This window comes from Suncus etruscus, chromosome 3 (genome assembly GCF_024139225.1).
Source record: "Suncus etruscus isolate mSunEtr1 chromosome 3, mSunEtr1.pri.cur, whole genome shotgun sequence".
Lineage (NCBI taxonomy): Eukaryota > Metazoa > Chordata > Mammalia > Eulipotyphla > Soricidae > Suncus > Suncus etruscus.
Genome location: NC_064850.1, coordinates 147,421,961 through 147,446,554, shown reverse-complemented (window position 1 = coordinate 147,446,554; position 24,594 = coordinate 147,421,961). Strand labels below are relative to the sequence as shown.

Here is a 24,594-nt window from a genome sequence, read left to right as displayed (position 1 = left end):
AGATCACATGAATGAAATTTTCTTCTTTTACTTTGTACTATTCGTTAAATTCATTTTTATTATTCAAAACTTAAGCTGGTTCATTTTACATTTTACAGCTTCAAAATGTAAGAAAAAGAAATTGCTTTAGTTGAGAGACCTACTGCAGGATCAATATTCCTCACTTCTTCCATCTTCACTATAACAAATACCTATAGGATTTACATTTGTTCCAGAAATGTTCCACTAAAACAAACATATGCTATTTCTTTAGAAGAGCAAGATAATGCATGTCTCAGTAGACTAACAATGAGTAGTACATGAGCACAGGTTATTTAATTACCTAGCTTGTGTAAATACAACAAGGGTCTACATTTTAGAAATGCATTAATAAGTGATTTTCTTGTGCAACCATTTTAGAGTATAATTACAAGAACCTAGATAGTTATAGGCTTCTACTTACCTAGACAATATCGTATAACTCTTGGGATCTCCATCATATGTCCAATCTGTTGTTAGCAATGCAACTTTAATTCCAAAAATAACAGCTCACTTCAGACCTCTAGATTCTAACAGATTGTGAATCCCTTCAGGACATAACACCATATACATGCTAAGATTTGTTAGGGGAAAATGTAAGCAAACTAGAAACCAATTCTTGTGTGATTAATCAATCCTGTTAATCAGTACAATTGAAATGACCATTTTTTCTTTAACTGTGTTCAGGTCGTCCCTCAGCACCCTGGACTGGACAGATCATTGTTACTGAAGAGGAACCTACAGGTACAATAATAGTTTCCTTAGATACTTTTGCTAATGTTTTGTTGCAGAGGACATAGTTTTGAAAGGACCTTCTGAATATTTGAAATTATGAAGTAACAGATTGTCAGAGTATTACTTTTTAAAAACTTTATTGAGATACAATTATCATCTAGAAAACTGTGTGCCATAAAATGTTAATTATTTGATAAAATTTACATGTGTCCACACCATTGAGATTATCACCTTGATAAAAATAATGAACGGGTCCATCACCTCCCAAATTTACTCATGTCATTCTTTTCTCTGACCCCTTTCCCATCTCCAGTTCAGTACTGATCTGCCCTTTGTTACTATAGTTTTATTGTCTGTAAGTTTAAAATATGGATCATATTCATTTTTGTCTAATTCCCTTCAGTTTGCATAGTTATTTTGAAATTTATCGTGTTGGTGCCCCTGCCAGGTTATTTTTTATTATTTTTTTATTAAAAATTATTATTAAAAAATTATTATTAAAAGCTTCTGTTAACTTCTTATTGTTAAATGTTATTGTGGATATATGCCATAATTTTCTTGGGTAAATATCTAGGAATTGAATAGATAGGCAATATGGTAGGTGTATATTTAATTTTTAAAGAATCTTTCAGCTGTCTTTCAAAAATGGTTGTAACATTTTACATTCCTGTCAGCAGTATATGAGAGTTCCTACGCTTCCACACAATTTCCTGTACTTGGTATGGTCACACTCTTTAACAATTGAATTTAATTTTTAATTTTCTCTCCCTTCTCTTTCTGGGGTTTCACACTCTTGGTTGCAGTGCTTGTGCACAGTTTCACTGTATTGCTTGCCAGGGGTTGTACACTTTAGCTGTGTTGCTTACACACTTTGGTTGTGAATTCTGACTGTGAGTTGCACATTTGGTTGAAGTGTTCACTGTGGGTTGTGCACTACTTGTTGTGGCACTTGGGATCCCAAATGACAGTACCAGTGATCAAACTCAGATGTTGGTGGTGCCAGGGATAGGACCATAGTCCTCATATTTGAAAGGTAGGCTCTTTTACCACTGAGTGTTCTTCCTGCCAGCCTTTATACATTTTAGATTCTAGTAATATATAGTATGGTTTATATTATAGTGGTATTCCATAGTGAATAGTAAACATAATTTTTCTAATGCTGAGAATTTTCATATACTTATTTATCACTTTTACACTATTTTATATCTTTGCTAAATACAAGTTCACTCAGATAGTATTCTTTTATTAAATGTCATCTAATTACCTCTTACATTTTAATTTATTATTCACTTAAATTATTTTTTCTGTATTGTGGAAAGTTAGGGTATGTTATTTGAAATATGAGTATACAATTATTTTAACAATATTTGTTGAAGTTATTAATTTCTTCTTAAATTGCCTTGACACCATTGTTAAAATGAAAAGTTGTAGACTTGTCAAACTGTAGAAATAAAATGCTACTGGTTATTCTGGTGTGGGAGGAGGAAGTGCTAACTGACACCACGCCTTCTTGATTACTACAGCATACATAAACTTCATTTTTATTGCTTTGTTTTGATTTTGTGTCACACACAACTGTATTAGGGGCTTATCCCTGATCACCAGGGATCACTTCTGGTGATGCTTGGAGGACAATATGTAGTATTGGTATTGTAGGGTCAATTGCATGCCAAAAAAGCACCTTGACCACCATACTATCTCCACCCCAACTTCATTTTTATTTTATATTTGGTTCACAACCTCATGGCTTCTCTTAGATCTGCTCTCAGGGATTATTTTTGGCAGGCTTCAGGGACCAGATGGGTATTGAACCCTGATCGGCCATGTGCAAAGCCCAACTTCATTTAAAAAAAAAAAAGCAACTACATAGATTTGAAATCTGATATTATAAATTCACTAATCTTGCTTTTCTTTTTCAAAAAAAATTTTAGTGGGGCTGGTGAGGTGGCACTAGAGGTAAGGTGTCTGCCTTGCAAGCGCTAGCCAAGGAAGGACCATGGTTCGATCCCCAGGCGTCCCATATGGTCCCCCCAAGCCAGGGACAATTTCTGAGCGCTTAGCCAGGAGTAACCCCTGAGCATCAAATGGGTGTGGCCCAAAAGAACAACAAAAAGAATTTTTTAGCTATTTAAGTATATGCATTTTTTTCTGGGTTTTGGTTTTTGGGCCACACCCGGTAACACTCAGGGGTTACTCCTAGCTAAGCACTCAGAAATCACTCCTAACTTGGGGAACCATATGAGATGCTGGGGATCAAACCAAGGTTCATCCTAGATCAGCCACGTGAAAGGCAAATGACCTACCGCTGCACTGTCGTACCGGCCCCGAGTCTATTTTTATATATACATTTTAAGTAAGTTCACTACAATTAAGTAATTTTAATTAAATATTTATATCGTTACTACTTTACTGTCTGCTATCATTTTTGTGTTTAAAATAGGAATGAAATATTTTTATATATTATAAAATCTTTATTTAAGTACCAGATTACAAGCATGATTGTAGTTGGGTTTCAGTCATAAACAAAACACCCCCCTTCACCAGTGCAACATTTCCACCACCAATGCCCCCCCTTCCTCCTGTATCCCCCAACCCTTACCTGTATTTGAGACAGGCATTTTACTGCTCTCACTCATTAAAATAGTCATGATAGTTGTTAGTGCAGTTATTTCCCTAACTGCACTGAATGAAATCTTAGACAAAATTATGAATATAACAGTTTATTCTTACGTTCTGCCAGATTTTTTTTCAGGTATCTTGATGTTCTGTTATTAGATATGTAAACAATTTTATTGTTATATTCTTTTTTAATAAATCACCTTATTATAGCAATTACTTCCTTTATACATGGTAATGTTTTATTGCTTGTGAATTTACTTTGATATTAATATTAGCATTTCAAATTTTTTCTTTAGTGTTAGCATGGCATATTGTTTTTATTCTTCTACTTTCAACCTATGAGTTTTGAAATATTTAAATTGTGTTTCTGTAGACAAAATCTATGTTGATATTTTTCATCATATATGATAATATTTTTCTTTGAATTGGGACATTTTCATTATTTACATTTTGTAAGATTACTGATATCTTGAAATACTTTGCTACTATTTACTTTCTATTCTCTTTTTGCTCTTTGTTTTATATTTCTATTATTTACTTTCTCTTTTTTTGACATTATCTTGTTTGAATATTTTTATGATTATACTTGTCCTTTGTTATATTCTTAGTTTATAATTATTTGTCTTACTTTTAGCAGTTTGGAATTTATAATATTTATGTTACAATCCTCTTACAGCAAATATTAGACTTTTTCATCAGTAGATAATAGTTCTATTCATTTCATATAACATATGTAAGTTTTGTATTCCATTCAACATTACAATGTCATTATTTCATTTCACTCTGAGCTTTGCTGTAGTATTGAATATATTTTAATATATCTTAAATTTCATAATATAATGTCAATATTATGCTTCAAAGAATAATTTCACTTTTAGATATTTTTAAAAAATGTTTTAAATAATCACACATTTTTAGCTTCTGTTGTTCATTATTTCTTTGTGCAGAGCTATATTTTTATCTGATATGAGTTTCTTTTTTTCTAAGGCAATTATTCTAGCACATACTTTTTTTTCTTTTGTGTGTGTTGGGATTTAATCCAGAGTTTCACACATGGAAGACAAGAGCTCTACCATTAACCTACCTTCTTGGACCCCCACCCATCATTTTTTATAGTACAAATTCACTGTTGTAAATTATGAGTTTTTAAACTAAGATTCCATTTTACCTTTACTTTTGAAATATATCTTCATTGGATATAGAATTTTAAGTTGGCAGAATGTTTCCTTCAGTACTCTAAAGAGGTAAAATCATTGTAGTGCACACTGCATTGTAAAAATGACTATATACATTATTAATTTTCCCCCTCCTCTTACTCTATCATTTGTTTCTGTGACCAAAGATAGTGCGTACTTGATTGCTGTATTGACTAGAAGTCACGGGGGGATTGTAGTGTTCAACACTTGGCCACAATGCTCACCTAGATTTACATACTTTAGTTTCAGTGCTCATCAATATATTCACCAAGAGTCACATTCATTATAGTTACACATAAACTGGTTTAAGTGGATTTTTTGGGGGGGAGTAGGGGTGCTGTGGTGTTCACAATATGCTCACTAGAGCTAATTGAAAGCTCACTTTCACATATTTTAGCTGTAGTGATCATCATAGATTGCACATTGTAGTTGTAGTAAACACATATAGCTAGCTATACACCAAAGGTAACACACTATGGTACTGGGGGTCCTACAGAGCAAAGTTGCTGGGACTAGGCTCAATGCAGGGGCGATTCTGAGAATCAAACTCATGGAATCAACTCGCAAGGCAGGAACTCCTATCTAACCTCAGGCTCTATCATTCTTATTTTTTGTTCCTCTGTATATTGTTTATATATTTTCCTCTACTTTTAAGATATTTTATTTATCACTGTTTTAGCAATTTGATTATACAATGCATTTTTCTCTTTTTTTTTGCATTTTTCTTTTATTTCTTTCTTTCATTTTTCTTTTCTTTCTTTTCTGTCTTTCATTCTTTCTTTGTAATTATCACTGTGACTAGAATGTGTCTTGGGTGCTTTTCTTTGGGTCTCTTTTAGCTGGTACTCTGGGCATGCAGGATTTTGTTGCATGCAGTTGTTCACTCTAGGAGTTTCTCTGCAATGATGTCCTTGACTGTTGATTCTTCCTGGGGATTTTCTTCCTGAATCTCTGGGATTCCAATGATTCTTATGTTGTTTCTGTTGAGTTTATCAGACACTTCTATTTTTATCTGTTCCCATTCTTTGAGACATTGTCTGATTGTTTACTTTAAAGCTCTTTTCCAATCTGTTTTGTTTTATGGAGTTGTTATGCATCTCATCTTCCAGATCACTGATTCTTCATATTGATCACTGATTCTACATATACATATGTATATGTATATATGTATGTATAAAGCAAAATGCCATATGCACAAATTTATTTCTTATTCTAGCAAGTACTCAGAGGTAAACACAAAAAACAACCAGACAAAACTATGCTATGCATATAAAATGAAATAAAATTAAGCTTAATCACAGACAAAGAAATGATGTAACAGTGGTAAACCCTATATATTGTGTATATGTAGTTTTGGGTTTGATCCCAGGAACACATTTACACAACACATACACACAAATAGTGAATAAGTTTTCTATTGCAGAAAAGTATAATATATAAGAATTTTTGTATAATTCAAAACTTTGAGCCATAGCTTATATAAAAAAGAAAACAAATTTAATTGTATACAATTCACATACTTTTGCACAGAAGACATACAAATAGAAATCATAACATGCTTACTACATTTTTATTAAATAATTTCTTTATTTAAACACCATGATTACAAATGTAATTGTAGTTGAGTTTCAGTCATAACAAGAACAACACCCTTCACCGTGCAACCTTTCCATCACCAATGCCCCATCTCTTCCCTCCTCCACCCCTAGCCTGTATTTGAGACAGGCTTTCTACATCCCTCACTCATTGACATTGTTATGATAGTTCTCAGTGTGGACCTCAGCTGCTGTTACTCTGTTGGAGAGATTTTCCTGTGAGGTTTTCATTTCATCTACTGAGTTTTTTATTCCTGTTATTTCAGTTTAGAGTTTTTTTAATTTCTATCTTCATATCCTCTTGATTCTTATTTGAGGTTTGTTCAGCTCAATCCATGCTTTCCTTGGTTTCTATAAAGATCCTCCATATTTCTTCTTAAACTCCTTATTTGAGAGGCTGAATAGGTGGTTGGTACTTTTTGGGTCATCAGAGCTGCCATCTTCATTCTTTGTGCATGGTGTTGGCCTATGTTGTTTTCCCATTGTCACATTTGTAGTGTGGTGTTTTCTATGTGTTGTTCTGGGGTTCATTGGCTAGAAGATGTGCGTGGCAGCAAAGTAAAGCAGAGCACTCCTCTGGTTCCACTGTTCCAGGGTGGAGACAGTCTACCTTTGATGACATGGCCTCAGGGGATCCTTTCTGCTGTTGTGCCTTCCCAAGATGTTCTGGGTGGGGTGCTTGATGGCAGCTTCACACAGTAGAGCAGAGGAAAAGTTTAAAATGGGCCCCATGTGCCAAAGAACATGGCAGGAATCAGGCTCTCATTTTGTCATTTTAATCTAAAAATTATCTTCTGGGGCCAGAGAGATAGCATGGAGGTAGGGCGTTTGCCTTGCATGCAGGACAGTGGTTCCCCGAGCTTGCTAGGAGCAATTTCTTTCTTTTCCTTTTCTTTTTTTTTTTTTTTTTTTTTGGTTTTTTTGGCCACACCCATTTGATGCTCAGGGGCTACTCCTGGCTAAGCGCTCAGAAATTGCCCCTGGCTTGAGGGGACCATATGGGACGCTGGGAGATCAAACCGTGGTCCTTCCTTGGCTAGTGCCTGCAAGGCAGACACCTTACCTCTAGCGCCACCTCACCAGCCCCAGTATCTTTTATTTTAATTTCTATTTAATTAAAGAACTGTAATTTACAAAGTTACTGGTCATTGATATTTAGGCATATAATAATTTAATAATTATATAATAATATAAATCATACTTAATATATTTTACATAATATAATAGTTTTAATTAATATCTTTATTTAAACACCTTGATTACAAATATGATTGTAGTTAGGTTCCAGTCATGTAAAGAACAACCCCCTTCACCAGTGCAACATTCCCATCACCAACATCCCAAATCTCCTTTTTCCCCACCCTGCCCCACCTGTACTCTAGATAGGCTTTCTACTTCCCTCATTCATTCACATTGTTATGATAGTTCTCAATGTAGTTATTTCTCTAACTGCACTCATCACTCTTTGTGGTGAGCTTCATGTCATGAGCTGGACCTTTCAGCCCTCCCCTCTTTTGTCTCTGGGAATTATTGTAAAAATATAATTTTTACATTAAAACCCATAGGTGAGTGAGACTATTCTGCATCTATCTCTCTCCCTCTGACTTATTTCACTCAGCATAATAGATTCAGTGTACATCTATGTATAGGAAAATTTCATGACTTCATCTCTCCTGACGGCTGCATAATATTCCATCGTGTATATGTACTACAGTTTCTTTAGCCATTCATCTGTTGGAGGGCATTTTTTCAGAGTCTGGCTATTGTAAATATCATTGCAATGAATATCGGTGTAAGGAAGGGATTTTTGTATTGTATGTTTGTGTTCCTAGGGTATATCCCTAGGAGTGGGATAGCTGGATCAAATGGGAGCTCAATTTCCAGTTTTTATAGGAATCTCCATATTGTTTTGCATAAAGGCTGACCTAGATGGCATTCCGACCAGCAGTGAATAAGAATTTCTTTCTCTCCACATCCTCGCCAGCACTGATTGTTCTTGCTCTTTGTGATGTGTGCCATTCTCTGTGGTGTGAGATGGTACCTCATTGTAGTTTTGATTTGCATCTCCCTGATGATTAGTGATGTGGAACATTTTTTTTTCATATGCCTTTGGCCATTTGTATTTCTTCTTTGGTAAAGTGTTCATTTCTTCTCCATTTATTGGTGGGAGTATATGTTCTTTTCTTGTAAAGTTCTGTCAGTGCCTTGTATATTTTGGAGATTAGCCCCTTGTCTGATGGGTATTGGGTGAATAGTTTCTCTCACTCAGTGGGTGGCTCTTGTATCCTGGGCACTATTTCCTTTGAGGTGCAGAAGATTCTCAGCTTAATATAGTCCCATCTTTTTATCTCTGCTTCCACTTGTTTGGAAAGTGCTGTTTCCTCTAGGAGCAATTTCTGAGCATAAAGTCAGGAGTAACCCTTGAGCGCTGCTGGGTGTGACCCAAAAAACAAAAATAAATAAATAAAATAAAAATTATCTTATATATTTTTTGTATTTTGTTCCTGTTTGGACCACAATTTGTGGTAATTAGGGACTTCTCTAGTTACCCTCCTTTCTTGGGGGTCAATCCTGGTGGTACTAAGTCCCCTCAGTACCTCAGTCCCCTCATTTGGAGCTGAAGCTCAGACCCATGCTTTCTTCATGAAACGATACTATTCCAATTCTTTAAATACTATTTTTGTGGGAGGCCACACCCAGGGTACTCAGGGCTTACCTCAGACTCTATTCAGGGATCACTCCTGGTGGTACTTGGGACCAGGTGGAGTGCTGAGGATTGAATCCAGGTTGGCCACATGAAATACAAGTGCCCTGGGGCCGGGCGGTGGCGCTGGAGGTAAGGTGCCTGCCTTGCCTGCGCTAGCCTAGGACGGACCGCGGTTCGATCCCCCCGTGTCCCATATGGTCCCCCAAGAAGCCAGGAGCAACTTCTGAGCGCATAGCCAGGAGTAACCCCTGAGCGTCACAGGGTGTGGCCCAAAAACCAAAAACCAAAAAAAAAAAAAAAAAGAAATACAAGTGCCCTGTCCACTGGACTATCTCTCCTTTCCTAGTACTGTTTTCTACATCTTAAATTAGCATGTTAAAATTTTAACCTCTATAGCATGCAAAATATGCTAATAATAATTTTATATCTTGTCTACTTATTTAATTATTTTAAATTTATGATTTTATTACTACTGATTTTTTTCTCCTTACCAGACCTTATATTTTCTTGACTACTGTATACTTAGTAGTCTTTCTTATGAGAAATTATGCATTTGAAATTACACCTTGGGGGGGGTTGGATTTTTTTGGGGGGGTTTGGATATTTTTGTATTTTTATAAATATTTTTGATTGTTTGGGGAAGTAATTTGATCCTTTCAAAGTTGTTTTTGTTAGATAAAACCAAATTGGCTTTTGTTCTAGTGGGGAAATGTACCACACTATATTCACAATGTTCTGAGCTTTTGACTGGATGCCCATGAACTAGGAAATTTCCATTTTGACTAGTAGTTACATGAACTCTCCCCACTCCTAAAAAAAACTTGAAGGGCTTATTTGGTGTGACTTTCCTTCCAGTTTCATGTGGTTTTCTCCTATGCACATGCTGCTTGGTATTTAAGTTGACTGTAGAACCCTCTCTGTAGAGCCCTGTCCACCAGTATCCATGCCTGTAACTGTGTGAATACCTTTCCCTCCCTGGGATTTCTGCTGCTTCTTTTTCACTCAAGATCCTTCCAGGTTCTCCCTGGGTTATTTTATCTGGTACCTTGAAACTTCCTCCAAAGATAGAGCTCATTCTCCTCTATTAGGAACTACTGTACTATGATGACCAATACCCAAGTTCCAAAAAGTTGTTTTATACGTTTTTGCTCAGATTGTAATTGTCTCAAATGGAAGGATCACTCTGATGTGAACTATGTAAGATCTAAAATTTTATCTCACTTCTAAGAAGATAAATCTACCATCACATTTTCATAGATATTGGCAAATGCTCAAGATTCTTGTATTAGAGGCAAAAATCTCTTTCCATGGAACTCCAGAATCTCTAAGCTTCTGTGTGCCTCTTCTAAGCTTCTCTCTGGGATTCCAGTTTTTCTCCACTCAATGGCATGTGGTGTAATAAAGGTAGAAACTGTATACACAGTAGGTTTGTGTAACAGCTGAGAAATTTTCCACTACCAAGAGTGTTTGCTATACAAACATCTTTAGAAAGATCGTCTAAAAATAAAAGGCAATATGAGATAACTATAAAAACACTTGAGAGTTGTTTCCTAATAACTATCTGATTATTTCATCTTGGAGGAGCACAGAAGTAGAGAATTCCATTTCAAATGGCACTTAAAATCTATTTTCCCATGCCTTTTTGTAAAGATAGAAATCAGTATTTACATAATTGAATACTATTTGGAGTATAAGGAAATCAAATAGTTATGTAAATGAAGTAAAAGTTTGGCTAGGAATGCGTGATTAGTGTTCTCGGAAGAATTTTAGTACAAGTCACTTCTTTATACTGTAGAGTAGTCATTAAACTCTTCTTCCAATAGACGCAGGCATCAGAGACTGAGTTTCCTGAATTCCCACAATGTGCCCACTCTTTCTTGTTTTTCAGAGGGTGTTGTTCCTGGTCCTCCAACAGATCTCTCTGTCGCTGAAGCCACCCGGAGCTATGTGGTGCTAAACTGGAAGCCCCCTGGCCAGCGTGGCCATGAGGGCATTATGTACTTTGTAGAAAAGGTAAGACTCTAAGGCCAATGTTAACTCTCACAAGTTCCTAAATACTTCTTTACAATAGAAATTAACTTTTCATTGTGCTTTAAATAAAACTTTATAACCTCTTCAATCTGTGAAGACTCATATATATATATATATATATAATATATATATTACATATATATAATACCCTAACTTTATCAGAAAGTTTTAGGGATTATTGAATTATTGATCCCTAATGTTCATGAATACACACTTCAGAGGTACAAAGACCCCAAGACTTAATTCTATAGAAGAAATATTCCTGAAGCTCCAAACTGCCTGTATACCAATGTTTTCCGGAGACTTCCTCTGTCTCCCTTGCTCTAATAATGGCTTTTCATCTCTCTGCTGCATTAGGGAATGAATATCAGTGAGGATTGATGGACAATTGAAAACTTCTACTTTCAAGTGGCTGGGAGAGTTAAACACAAAGTTCTCACTTGCTACCATATGCTTGGCTAGCACTACACTAAATGCAATCTTTAGGGTTTGTTCTGGATTGCAAAACAGCATGAAATATCAATTGATTCGTTCCCAAAAATATCTTACATATATATTGCAGTATATTATGCTACAGAGAACAACATGAAGTCATTTACTTTATAGTTTGCTTTTATAGAAAATCACATAAAAGATTTTTTTCAAAAATGTTATAGAACATTTAATCAATTAGGTTTTTTATATCCTTTATTATATTTTGATCATCAATTTATTTTTTAATCATGATTTCTTTATTTAAACACCATGGTTACAAATATGTTCATAGTTGGGTTTCAGTCATCAAATGTACACTACCCTTCACCAGAGTAGCTTTTTCCTGCCACCAATGTTCCCCCATTTCCCTCCTCCCCTACCACCTGCCTATTTTTGGATAGGCAGTTTATTTCTCTCACTATCATTGTCATTGCAGTTATTTTTTTGTCCCCCAATTCACAATACAGACCAGGCAAAGGGCTTGTGTGCAGGTGTATATGGGGTACATTTACTGTACCTACTCTTTCTATACAGTCAGTGTAAAGAACACAGCCTGTGGTAAGAATTGGGAGGCCTTGTCTTTTCTTTTCTTTTTTTTTAATATATATAGATATATAATCCTTCACCAGTGCAACATTCCCATGACCAATATCACAAGTCTCCTTCCTCCCCTCCCCACACCGGTCTGTAGTCTAGACAGGCTTTTTACTTCCCTCATTCAGTCAGATTTTGTTATGATAGTTCTCAGTGTAATTATTTCTGTGAGTGCACTAAACGATCCCTGTGGTGAGCTTCATTTTGGGAGCTGGACCCTTAGTCCTCCTCTATTTTGTCTCTGAGAATCATTACACAAATGTTTTTCATTTTTCTCAAAACCCATAGATGAGGGAGACCATTCTGTGTTTATCTCTCTCCCTCTGACTTATTTCACTGAGCATAATAGATTCCATATACATCCATGTATAGGAAAATTTCATGACTTCATCTCTTCTGATGGCTGCATAATATTCCATTGTGTATATGTACCATAGTTTCTTTAATCATTCATCTATTGAGGGGCATCTATTATTGCAGCTATTAATACAGTTATTTCTCTAACTGCACCCATCACTCTTTGTGGTAAGCTTCATGTCATGGGCTGGTCCTTCCGGCCCACCTCTCTATTGTCTCTGGATATTATTGCCATACTGTCTTTTTTTTTTAATTTCACACATGAGTAAGATATGTCTACCTCTTTCTCTCTTTCTCTGACTAATTTCATTCAACATGATAGTCTCCATGTCCATCCACATATATACAAATTTTATGCCTTCATTTTTCCTAACAGCTGCATAGTATTCCGTTGTGTAGATGTACTAGTTTCTTTAGCCACTCATTTGTTGTTGGGCAGCTGGGCTTTTTCCAGATTGTTGCTATAAATAGCACTGTAATGTAAATTAATATAAATTACTGTAATGTAAATAGCACTGTAATGAACATAGGAGTGCAGAGGGCATTTTTGTATCGTGTATTTTGAGGGGGATGGGTTCATAGGGTATATTCCTAGTAAGTGGTACTGCTGTATTATATAGAAGTTCAATTTCCAGTTTTGTAAGGAATATCCATATTGTTTTCCAGAATGGTTGGACTAGACAGCATTCCCACAAAAATGAATGAGAGTTCCTTTCTTCCCACATCAATGCCAGCACTGTTTGTTCTTGTACTTTGTGATGTGTGCTAGTCTTTGTGGCATGAGATGATATCTCATTGCTATTTTGATTTGCATCTCCCTGATGATTAGTGATGTGGAGCATTTTATTATGTGCCTTTTGGCCATCTGTATTTTTTCTCTTAGGAAATGTCTGTTCATTTCTTCTCCCCATTTTTTTGATGAGGCTAGATGTTATTTTCTTGTTAAGTTCTATAAGTACCTTGTATATCTTAGCTATTAGTCCCTTATCTGATGGGTATTGGGTGAATAGTTTCTCCTGTTTTGTGAGTGACCTTTGTATCCTATGCACTGTTTCCTTCTGATCATCAATTTTTGTTCAAACCTCTATTAAATCACATTCCCTGACACTTAAAACATGAGATCTCACAGATATCACAGATATTGAGAAATCATAATATATGCAAATATCAAAAAATAGATTTTAAAAGTGAGACACTTTAATTTAATTATTTAAAATGAATAGCTTGAGAACTTTTGTGGGAGTAAAAAGTTCTGAGCTCTACTGTTTCTCTTGATTAATATTTTTGATAAGTATATTTGACTTTTTGCATGCAAGGAACAATGCCTCACTTTTTCTCAGCCTGGACAGGTTTATTTGTTTGTTTTGGTGTTACACCTGGTTGTGCTGAGGGGACACTCCTGGTGATGCGCAAGATGATATGTTGTGCTGAGACTTGTAGCCGGGATTGGCTATGTGCAATACAAGCACCTTATTGCTATACTATGTCTTTGGTCCCTGGAGAATTTAGTAACAATAAATGGATCATCGGGGCTGGAGAGATAGCATGGAGGTAAGGTGTTTGCTTTGCATGCAGAAGGACGGTGGTTCGAATCCCAGCATCCCATATGGTCCCCCGAGCCTGCCAGGAGTGATTTCTGAGCATAGAGCCAGGAGTAACCTCTGAGCACTGTCGGGGTGATCCAAGAAAAAAAAAGAGAAAAAACAATAAATGGATCATCTCTTCAGCATACTGGCCAAAATTATATTTTAAAACATATTTATATTTTGTGAATAGTAGTATCAAGTAAAATATAATTTGAGTAGCATTCTCAACTTAATTTTGTTTGTTTAAATAGAGGTCAAGTATAAAATAATCACTTCCTGGTGTGTATAATATATGTCCCTACTGATTCTTTTGAAACATTCCAGAGAGCTCTGAAAAAACAGTCTGAGAGTAATTACCATCTTTTTTATACTAATGCCTTAGTAATAGCCTATCAATGAGACATTATTCTCAGAAGAATCTGTATTAGCTTCTGCAGAACATTTTCTCTGGTCACATAAACTTACAGATGTTCTCCATGAACATCTGTAACTTTCCTACTCCTAAACAAATGAGTCTGATTAAAAACTCTGGTATTCTTCCACTAGCTTACTTATTAGCATGGAGCAGAAGAGAACATTGGTAAGTACAGTGTCAGTAGAGAGATTTATACAGGCACAATGAATCAAAACAACCAGGATGTTGAGGTCATTGAGGAACACAATATATCCAGAGACCTGGGACACATTTATAAAAGAACTATTCAAATGCTAAATTGTTCTCCTGATAACTCTCTTCTGAAACATTGGCTTTCTAAAGGGAGGAGATTCCATGCTCTTGCTATGTGGTCATATTCCATTTTCAAAATGTTTGGCTCACAGCTGTGCTTTCTCATGTTTCCCTGTGCTTTGTACTTCTTTATGGACTTTTCTCTTTAGTGGGGCCACACTCAGCTGTATCAGAGCTTCATCCTGGCTCTTTGCTCAAGGATCATTCCTGACTGATTCAGGGAACTATGTGGAATGCCTGGGATTAAACCCAGGTTGGTTGCATGCAAAGCAAGTTTCCTACATTCCGAACTATCACTCTAGCCCCATGGAATTTACTTTTCGATGGTCAAATAGAGGACTTAATTCCAAGTATTAGTTTTTTAAAAAATAATAAGCAGGGAGGAGAAAGGAGAGGGAGGAGAGGGAAGGAAAGGGGAGAAGAGAATGAATATAAGCAGAGAACTTTTATTTTTGTGATGCTAAGGATGGGTGATCTGAATTCAGAAGTGCCTTTCTGCAGAGATGATGTTTTGAGCTTAACCCTGAATGGCTGTTAGTCATCATCAATAAAACAGAAACTAAGAGCTACTAAAAGAAAGATTCTTAGTATATTCTGTGGTCAGTGACAAGTAATCCTGCTGTCATATGAACAGCAGTACATTATTATAAATTTGTTCTGAAAATGTTTTCTTGTTTTATTTGCTTTATTTAAGCACTGTGGTTACAAAATTGTTCATAGTTGGGTTTCAGTCACCATCCTTCCCTAGTAGACCTTTCCCAGCACCAATGTACCCCATTTCTCTCCCATTCCCATCCCCATCTGTCTCTGGGGCAGGCCTTGCTTTTCTCTCTCCCCCTACCCTTCCCCCTGAGACATGGTTTGCACTATTGCTAATGCATGTCATATTATCCCCTTTCAGCACCCAGTTCTTGTCCAGAGTCATCAGTTCCAACTATCATTGTCATAATAAATCCTTCTCTACTCTAACTGTACTCATCACTCTTTGTGGCAGGCTTCCTGACCCTCATCTCTATTGTCTCTGTCTTATTTTTCTTATATCTTATATTTATGTTTTTCTTATATCCCACAAATGAGTTAGATTATTCTGTATCTATTCCTCTTCCTCTTCCTCTTTCTTATTTTACTCAGCATAATAATACATGTTCATCCATGTATAAGCAAATTTCATGACTTCATTTTTTCTAAAACCTGTACAGTGTTCCATTGTATGGATATGCCACAGTTTTTATTTTGGGGGGGGGGGTTTTGGGCCACTCCCGGCAGTGCTCAGGGGTCACTCCTGGCTATCTGCTCAGAAGTCGCTTCTGGCAGGATTCGAACCAACCACCTTAGGTCCTGGATCGGCTGCTTGCAAGGCAAATGCCACTGTGCTATCTCTCCGGGCCCGTGCCACAGTTTCTTTAACCACTCATATGTTGTCAGGCACCTGGGTTGCTCCAGATTCTGGCTATTATAAATAGTTCTGTGATGAACATAGAAGTGCGGAGGGAATTTTTGTGATTTTTTTTTTCACGCAGACAATAGTCTCCAAAATGCCAATTGCTTCCTGGATGGTTGTGTCTCATATGAAGTCTCTGTATAAGTCCAGTAATCAAGAAAGACAGTAATCTATAACAAAATCAGATCCAGTATCATCATTACTCCCCTGTTTGAAACTTTAAATACCATGACTTACAAAGTTATTCATCATACAATCATTTAAAATCATTTTAATACACCAATCCTATTACCATTATGACCGTCCCTTCACTATTGTCTAAAGCCACCTAACCCCACCTCCAGCCAGTCCTCTTAGCAGGCACATAATAATTTACTGCATATCACTTGTTATAACATATATACAACATAATAACATTATTAAAGTTATTGTCTAAGCTTTTGCTGAGGTTAGGTGCTAGTTGAGCCTTCTGTGCTTAGTGGTTTCTATACAACTTTCCCATCTATATTCTGTGCTCTTTCTGGGAACTTGAGATGTCTCATGGCAGCATACATGACCACATATACCCACAGCTGTACTATAAGATGATTGACCACTATAGATATTATCTTGGGCCTACCAGGTTCACTACAGAAGTAGCTTTTCTTTGAAGTTTGTAATGGAGTCATTTTATAGAGTAGAAGTGGGTCAGGGTGAGTGGATCCTGGATCCTCCCACAGAGCAGGGACTAGGCCTACTTCATTCCGAGAAAGTTCCTATAATATGACTTGGGCTAAGCCCAAGTTTGGTATGATAGCATTTTCTCTCTCTACTACCATTATTAATGGTAAAAAACTGAAAGCATTCCATCTGAGATCAGTCAGAAGACAATAGAAACTAAAATAAACAAATGGGACTGTATCAGATTAAGGGTTTTTACATGGCAAAAGAAATGTGGGGAGAAACCTAAGCAATATCCATGAATGGGAGAAAATATTTACATTTAATATATCAGATAAAGATTTGATATATAAAGAATTCACAAAGATCAACCAAAATTTCAAATCCAATTAAAAATGGGGAAAGGAAATGAATAGAATCTTCTTTGAAGAAGACAGATAAATGGCCATGAGGCACATGCAAAAGTATTCATCATCACTTTTTCAGGGAAATCCAAATCAGAATGACAATATACCACTTTACACCAATGAAAATGGCATGTATATATTTAAAAAAAGAAAAAACACAAGCATCTGTGTTGGCCATGATGCAGTGAAAAAGGAACTCTTATCCTTCTGGAGGAAATGTATGGTTTTACCCCTGTGGAAAACAATATGGATATTTCTCAAAAAATTGAAAATAGAGTTGCCATATGTCTCAGAAATTCCACTTCTTGATACCTACCTCCACAACACAAAAACATGCATTCAAGAGGACAATATATGTATAACTTTATTCATTTAGCACTTAGCGCAATAACTAGGATGTAGAACCAACATGCATGTTCAGTGAACTGGTTGTTCAGTGAACTAGGTTGTTCAGATCAGTGGATAATGGTGAAGTGGTAAATACCTACAATAGAATACTACGCAGCTTCAAGAAATGATGAAATCTCAAGATGTTTAAATAAAGAAAAAAATATTAGAAAAAAAGAAATGACAAAATCATGCAATTGGCTGCAACTTGGATGGAAGTGGAGAATATCAAGTTTTTTGAAGTTAGTCAGAACAAGAAAGACAAAGACTAGATGATCTCACTTATGTGGGGTCTGTAGAATAATAGGAAGAGAATGCAAGGTATCACAGGGAGGATACCTACTCTGGCTCATAGATTATAGAACTGAGGACAAAGAAGAAAAGAAACTAAGGGGTAGGAAGTAAGAAGAGACAGACAGAAGGCAGGAGGTGGAGCCTCAGACACATTGGTAGAGTTCTGGTATAGTTGTATATCTGAACCATAGAACCAACAAAACTGAAACAGGAAATCCAGGGTATAAGAACAAATCTTTAAAAATGTGCCTGTGAGGGGCCAGAGCGGTGGTGCTAGAGGTAAGGCTTGCAAGCGCTAGCCTAGGATGGACCATAGTTCAATCCCCCCGCATCCCATATGGTCCCCTTCCAGCCAGGAGCAATTTCTGAGCACATAGCCAGAAGTAACCCCTAAGCTTCAAATGAGTGTGGCCCCACCCCCCCAAAAAAAACAATAAAAATGTGCCTCTCAGAGAGGCAAAGTGAACTGGGAAAGAAACTGAAGACATAGGTGGAGGAAAATTGATGCTAGTGATAGGAATGGTGTTGGAACATTGTATCCCTAAATGTTAATTATAAAAACTTTGTCAATCATGGTGCCTTAATAAAAATATTTTAAATAATATAATGAATAACAATGTAATAAAATATAACAATTTATAGCAAAGCTTATACATTTAATTGCCTATCATAATAATTAATCTAATACCACCTAATACATAATATCTAATATTAGTATCTAGTATCTAATCTAATACTAATATATAATACCAATCTCTTTCTTCTAAATAAATTAAGGATGTTTGTCTTTCTCTTTTCCTTCATTTTGTTGTTGCTATTGTAATGACTAAGCATCATATACTTGTATCAGTGAACCAGAGATTTGGATTCCAGTGATTTGGGATACCAGTGATAATTAACACCATTAGGATTGCTCTTGCATATGAGGCTGTGCTGATTACTGAAATCTCATCCTCATGCCTGCAAGACAGGCACTCTACATTGAGCCATTTCTCTAGATAGACTGATAATTTTATTTAGTTAATAGAGGACATGGCATATTAAAGCGGCATATTTTTTCAAAAAATCAGAGCTATATCTGATTTAGATAGTTCTATAATTCTCAGAGCCTTTACCCCCTCTTTCCTCATTTCTCTCAAATATCTCCTTTAGTCCAATTTGTGTAACGGGAAGAGTTTGTTGCAGATAAATGAAACTGTGAGATGCCTGGCCTGGAATTTCTGCTTGTCTTTGCTGAACTTTCCTTGTTCTGGCCATAGTGTGATGCTGAAACAGAAAACTGGCAGCAGGTGAACACAGAGCTTCCAGTGAAGTCTCCCCACTTTGCTCTCTTTGACTTGGTCGAAGGAAAATCCTACCGTTTCCGTGTCCGGTGTTCTAATTCAGCAGGAATTGGTGAACCCTCAGAAGCAACGGAAGTGACTGTGGTAGGGGACAAACTTGGTAAGTGTAGAGTCTAGCTGAATTGTTGTAAATTTATTTTACTTCAAGAAAAAAATTCCAAAGCAAGAAATCTAACTGAATATCTATTCAGAAGTAAAATAGGGTGGTATACTGGTCTGTAGAGAAGTACAGAGCATGTGCTTTGCATATGCCCAATCCCTGTTCAATTTCTGGTACCACCTATAGAGTCCCCCAAATACCACCAGGGGTAATCCCTGAGCACAAAGACAGGAGAGGCTCCTGAGTACTGCCAGGTGTGCCCTCTCTAAATGGTGACATTCTTCTATCATGATTTTATTTGATTTATAACTGTACTTGGCTATTTTTAAATTTTTCTCATGAGTTATGAATTTTTAATATGTAAAGTCCAGATTCAACAACATTTACTAGTGTTTTAATATTTTATGGAGCAGATCTGCATGTTTATAAGTGTTTAGTTTTAGTATGCTCCAATATTACTAACTTTTAACTTTCTGATTTATTCATTAAAAATAAACTATATGTTTGACTTGATTACTTACCTAATATATATGGGTGTGAGGATATGTCTGGGATCTATATATGCATTTGTGCATATTGAAGATAAATGAATTTTTAAATTATCATCACTTTCCTCTTTTCTCAGATATCCCCAAAGCCCCAGGCAAAATTATCCCCAGCCGAAATACAGATACATCAGTGGTGGTATCATGGGAGGAATCCAAAGATTCCAAAGAGGTAGTTGGTTACTACATAGAGTCAAGTGTAGCTGGCTCGAACAAATGGGAACCCTGCAACAACAACCCTGTCAAGGGCCCACGGTAACTACACTGTTTTGATAGTTGCAGAGAGTAGAAGGTGAATCTAGTACCATAGAGGCTGTTTGAGGAAATTAGACCATGAATAAATCTATATAGTATCCAATGGAGGCAAAGTTGTTTATTTTTTAATTTAAACTCCCTAACTAAAAAGTTGTTCATGGTTGAGTTTCAGTTATACAATGTACACCACCCTTCACCAGTACATGTTTCCCATCACCAGACCAGTGTACCCAATATCTCTCCTTCCCTTCCTCTCTCTCTCCCTCACTTTCTTTTTTTTTTTTTTTTTTTTTTTTGGTTTTTGGGCCACACCCAGCGGTGCTCAGGGGTTACTCCTGGCTGTCTGCTCAGAAATAGCTCCTGGCAGGCACGGGGGACCATATGGGACACCGGGATTCGAACCAACCACCTTTGGTCCTGGATCGGCTGCTTGCAAGGCAAACGCCGCTGTGCTATCTCTCCGGGCCCTCTCCCTCACTTTCTAACCTTCTATCTCTCTTTCTTTTCCCCCTTTGTGACACTATGGTTTACACTATTGTTAATGAAGGGGTAACATGTATATCAATTTATCTCCTTTCAGCACCCTTTTCTCTTTCCAGAGTGATCAGTTCCAACTATCACTGTCATAGTGGATTCCTCTCTACCCTAATGGTTGTTGCAAGCTTCCTCCCATGTACTGGTCCTCCTGGCCCTCATCTCTATTGTTTCTGGATATTATTACTATATTATCTTTTATTATTCTTATATATCACAAATGAGTGAGATTATTCTATGTCTATCCCTCTCCCTCTGATTCATTTCACTAAGCATAATAATGGAGGCAAAGTTTTAAAACATTATACTTTAAATGTCCAGATGAATTTAAAATTAGAGACTCAAACATCTGAAAAATATGTGTTTCTGTTATTAACATTTTTAAAACACATAATACTAACCTTTATAAGAATGCATATTATAACTTTTCTGTGATTCCTTTCCTATATTTGTTCTTTTAACTCGTTTTATGACCTTAATAGATTTTAAGGTTGTCCTTCCTAGTCGCTAACTAACATAAATTATTCAGGCATTTTATTTGAAGAGGGAAATAAAGCATTTATATATATATATTTTTTTTTTTTTTTTTTTTGGTTTTTGGGCCACACCCGGTAACGCTCAGGGGTTACTCCTGGCTATGCGCTCAGAAGTCGCTCCTGGCTTGGGGGACCATATGGGACGCCGGGGGATCGAACCGCGGTCCGTCTCCTAGGCTAGCGCAGATAAGGCAGGCACCTTACCTCCAGCGCCACCGCCCGGCCCCAAGCATTTATATTTTATAAATTCTGAATATCTGCATAATTATTAAACAACCCTCCATTAAGAAGAGATCAGGGGCTGGAGAGATAGCACAGCAGTAGGGCATTTGCCTTGCATGCGACCAACCCGGGAAGGACCTGGTTTGATTCCTGGCATCCCGTATGGTCCCTCAGCCTGCCAGGAGTGATTTCTCAGTGCAGAGCCAGAAGTGGCCCCTGAGCACTGCTGGGTATAGCCCAGAAACCAATCAATAAATCAATCAGTCAATAAAGTTATAAACAAAAGAAGAGATCAATAATATCCAAACAAAAATATTTAAAATATCTTGCCACCTTTTTGTTTATAATGTGGAGAGTTAGTTTTTTCCTTGTTTCAAATTTTTTATTAACCAACTTTTCAAGTTGCTTGTGAATCTTGGTTTGAACCCAAATTCGGAGATTCCTTTGATTTGGAACCTATCTGAGAGAATACCCACCCATCCCTAAATGGTCAAATATGTTTAACCTTAAGGACCTGATCTCCTAAGAATTGGTACTTTTTCAAAGCAAAGAAAACAGAGAACAACCAGTAAAGCAGAAGGGAGTGTGCTTTACAAGCATTTGTAATAAGGTTCACTTAGCATTTCACAGCTTGTACATTTCATTTTTACTCTTATGTTCCATCATTTTCCTTGGCCCATTTTGAAATATTCAAAATTTACATTTCTACAAATAGATAGGAACTGCTCAAGGGCAGGTAATTTTATTCATCGTTGTGTCCACAATATTTAGTTCAGAGTCTGGAACACTGAAAAGGGCTCAGTAAATATTTGCTGAACTGAGCTGGCCTGAAAGTTTGACCTAAATTTTAGCTGCCTTTATTAAACATTTCAACATATTTATTATAATAGAGTCATTAACACACTGGCCATTTTCTCTAGTTATCATTTTTAGGATGATTTAAAAGTTTCAATAATTGAGGAAAGAGCTATTTATAACCATAATAACTATTTAAGAATGTGGCTTTCTATTTGAAACTGCCCACGTATTCACACCTCATTACTGGATATTTATATGTAAATGGAAATTTTAAAGTCTATTTTCCACCTTACTTTCAGATTCTAGTATAATTTTCAAGTAATTTCATATTCCCCAAAATACAAGGAGGCAGAGACTACCCTACAACAAGAAGTCAATATTCTACAGTTATTAGTATATACCTAAAATATTATTAATAAAAAGTAAACTAAAAGACCATGAATAATATAGTTTATACCACTAATTATTTATTAAATATCTCCTCTAGATCAGGCCCTACAATGGTACTTGATGTACTTTTTAATAGAGCTTCGCTCAAAATGTTTATGAAGGCATTATTCTCATTTTACTGATTAGCATGCAAAGGTTCTAAAGGTCAAGATACCTAAGAATAAAAGAACACTCACTTTTATCAAATTTAGAAAATTGTTTTAGCTTTCTTGTACAAACACAAATTATCTGGATCCTTTTACAACAATTTTTCTTAAAAGTAAGTCATTTATTCCTCAAAAAGCTAGAAAATGTGCTTCAAAGTAACTCAGCAATACCACTCCTGAGAATATACCTTAGGACTCAACACAATGCAGAAAAGGCATCTGCACTCTTATATTCATTTCAGCATTGTTTACAATAGCCAGAATTTGGTACACCATGGAATAATAAGCAGCTATAAGGAAAAATGAAGTATTAAAGTTTGCTTATACATGGATGGATATGGAGAGTATTATGCTGAGTAAAATGAATCAGTGGGAGAGGGATTGATACAGAATGATTGTACTCATTTGTGAGATATAAGATAAAGATAGTCTAGAGACAATAGAGAAGAGAGCAAGGAGGACCAGTCCATGGTAGGAAGCTTAGCACAAAGAGGGGTGGGGTACAGTGAAGACATAGAAGAGACCACTAAGACAATGATAGTTGGGAACGATCACTTCGTACAAGAACTGGATGCTGAAAGGAAATAAAGTAATATGCATGATACCCCCATCAGTAATAATATTGTAAACCAAAGAGCCTAAAAGGAAAAGAGAAAAAGAGAAAGAGATAAGAAAAACATCTGCCTAAGAGGCAGGTGTGGTGGGTGGGTACACTGATGAAGGGATGGGTTCTGGAATATTGTTTGACTTAAACTCAATCATGAAAAGCTTTGTAAGTGAATCTCATGGTGACACAATTACAACATTATTAATTAAAAAGTAATTTATCATTTTATCAAACTAGACAATTCAGTTAGGCTAACAGTAATCTTATTTTCCCCTAGAAAGGTTTATTTTTTAAACATTCTTCCTTTTCAGATTTACTTGTCATGGATTGGCAACTGGTCAGAGTTATATTTTCCGGGTCAGAGCAGTTAATGCAGCTGGACTTAGTGAATATTCTCAGGATTCAGAAGTTATTCAAGTCAAAGCAGCTATTGGTAAGTCTCTGATGCACAACTTTATAGGGGGAAAGGAATTTTTCTAGGTTACAGAGAAGATAACATCCTCTCCAGAAATTATTTAAAATGTCTAACACTGCTCAGTCCTCTGATGATTGGTTCCTCTGACTCCAGGTGCCATCTAACCTTCTATAGCTGTCATTTTTACAGATCACCACTACACATCCAGTTCTGTGCACCTGTATGTAGTCTTTTCATTTCCAAGTTTCTTCAGATATTTCCCTCTGTGTGAAAGAAACTCCATTTTAACTTCGGGTTCATTCTGGGACTGTGAAGGGCCACCTGCTTCATGAAGCGGTATATCACCCATAACACATAATCATCTTTAACCTAAGTCATTTCATCTGCTTTAGAGCCTGACTTGTTTGCACTAATACCACATTAACATTTTTTATTAACTTCTCTAAAATTCCTGCAATATGCCAATGGTTGCTTAGCTGTGTTTCATCTCTGCCTATTATGTAACCAACAACATAAAACCAGTAGTAAAGTATTATATGTAAGTAACTGCTGTACCTCTCAATCATAAATAAAGTTTGGAAGTGACACAAGCCATTTGATCAATAAAAAATTAATCTATGATGTAGTAGCCATCGTTAAAGAGAATATTTTTAAATATCTACAATTCATACTACATTTTAACATTATAATAAGAAAATAATATAAATATTTCTTTGAGGTTGGGAGATACAGACCATTAGCCGTGTACATAGTTCTAACTATATCTGAATCTTTAATAGGATGTCTTTTGTGTAATTATTGTCTGCCCCATCCTC

The 24,594-nt window shown here is 36.2% G+C and overlaps 1 protein-coding gene and 1 non-coding gene across 2 annotated transcripts in view; one reads left to right on the top strand and one right to left on the bottom strand.

The window, feature by feature from the left end:
- MYOM1 (myomesin 1) overlaps positions 1 to 24,594 on the top strand; it is a 166,946-nt gene that overhangs the window by 70,793 nt on the left and 71,559 nt on the right. The window contains exons 12-16 of the mRNA XM_049770911.1: positions 706 to 762; positions 10,759 to 10,883; positions 19,088 to 19,271; positions 19,897 to 20,071; positions 23,676 to 23,797. Coding sequence (XP_049626868.1) covers positions 706 to 762; positions 10,759 to 10,883; positions 19,088 to 19,271; positions 19,897 to 20,071; positions 23,676 to 23,797 — 663 coding nt within the window. The remainder of the gene's footprint in view (positions 1 to 705; positions 763 to 10,758; positions 10,884 to 19,087; positions 19,272 to 19,896; positions 20,072 to 23,675; positions 23,798 to 24,594) is intronic.
- On the bottom strand, positions 11,818 to 11,950 carry LOC126005232 (small nucleolar RNA SNORA51). The gene has a single exon (XR_007494401.1). It is a non-coding gene; the product is annotated as a small nucleolar RNA SNORA51 (small nucleolar RNA).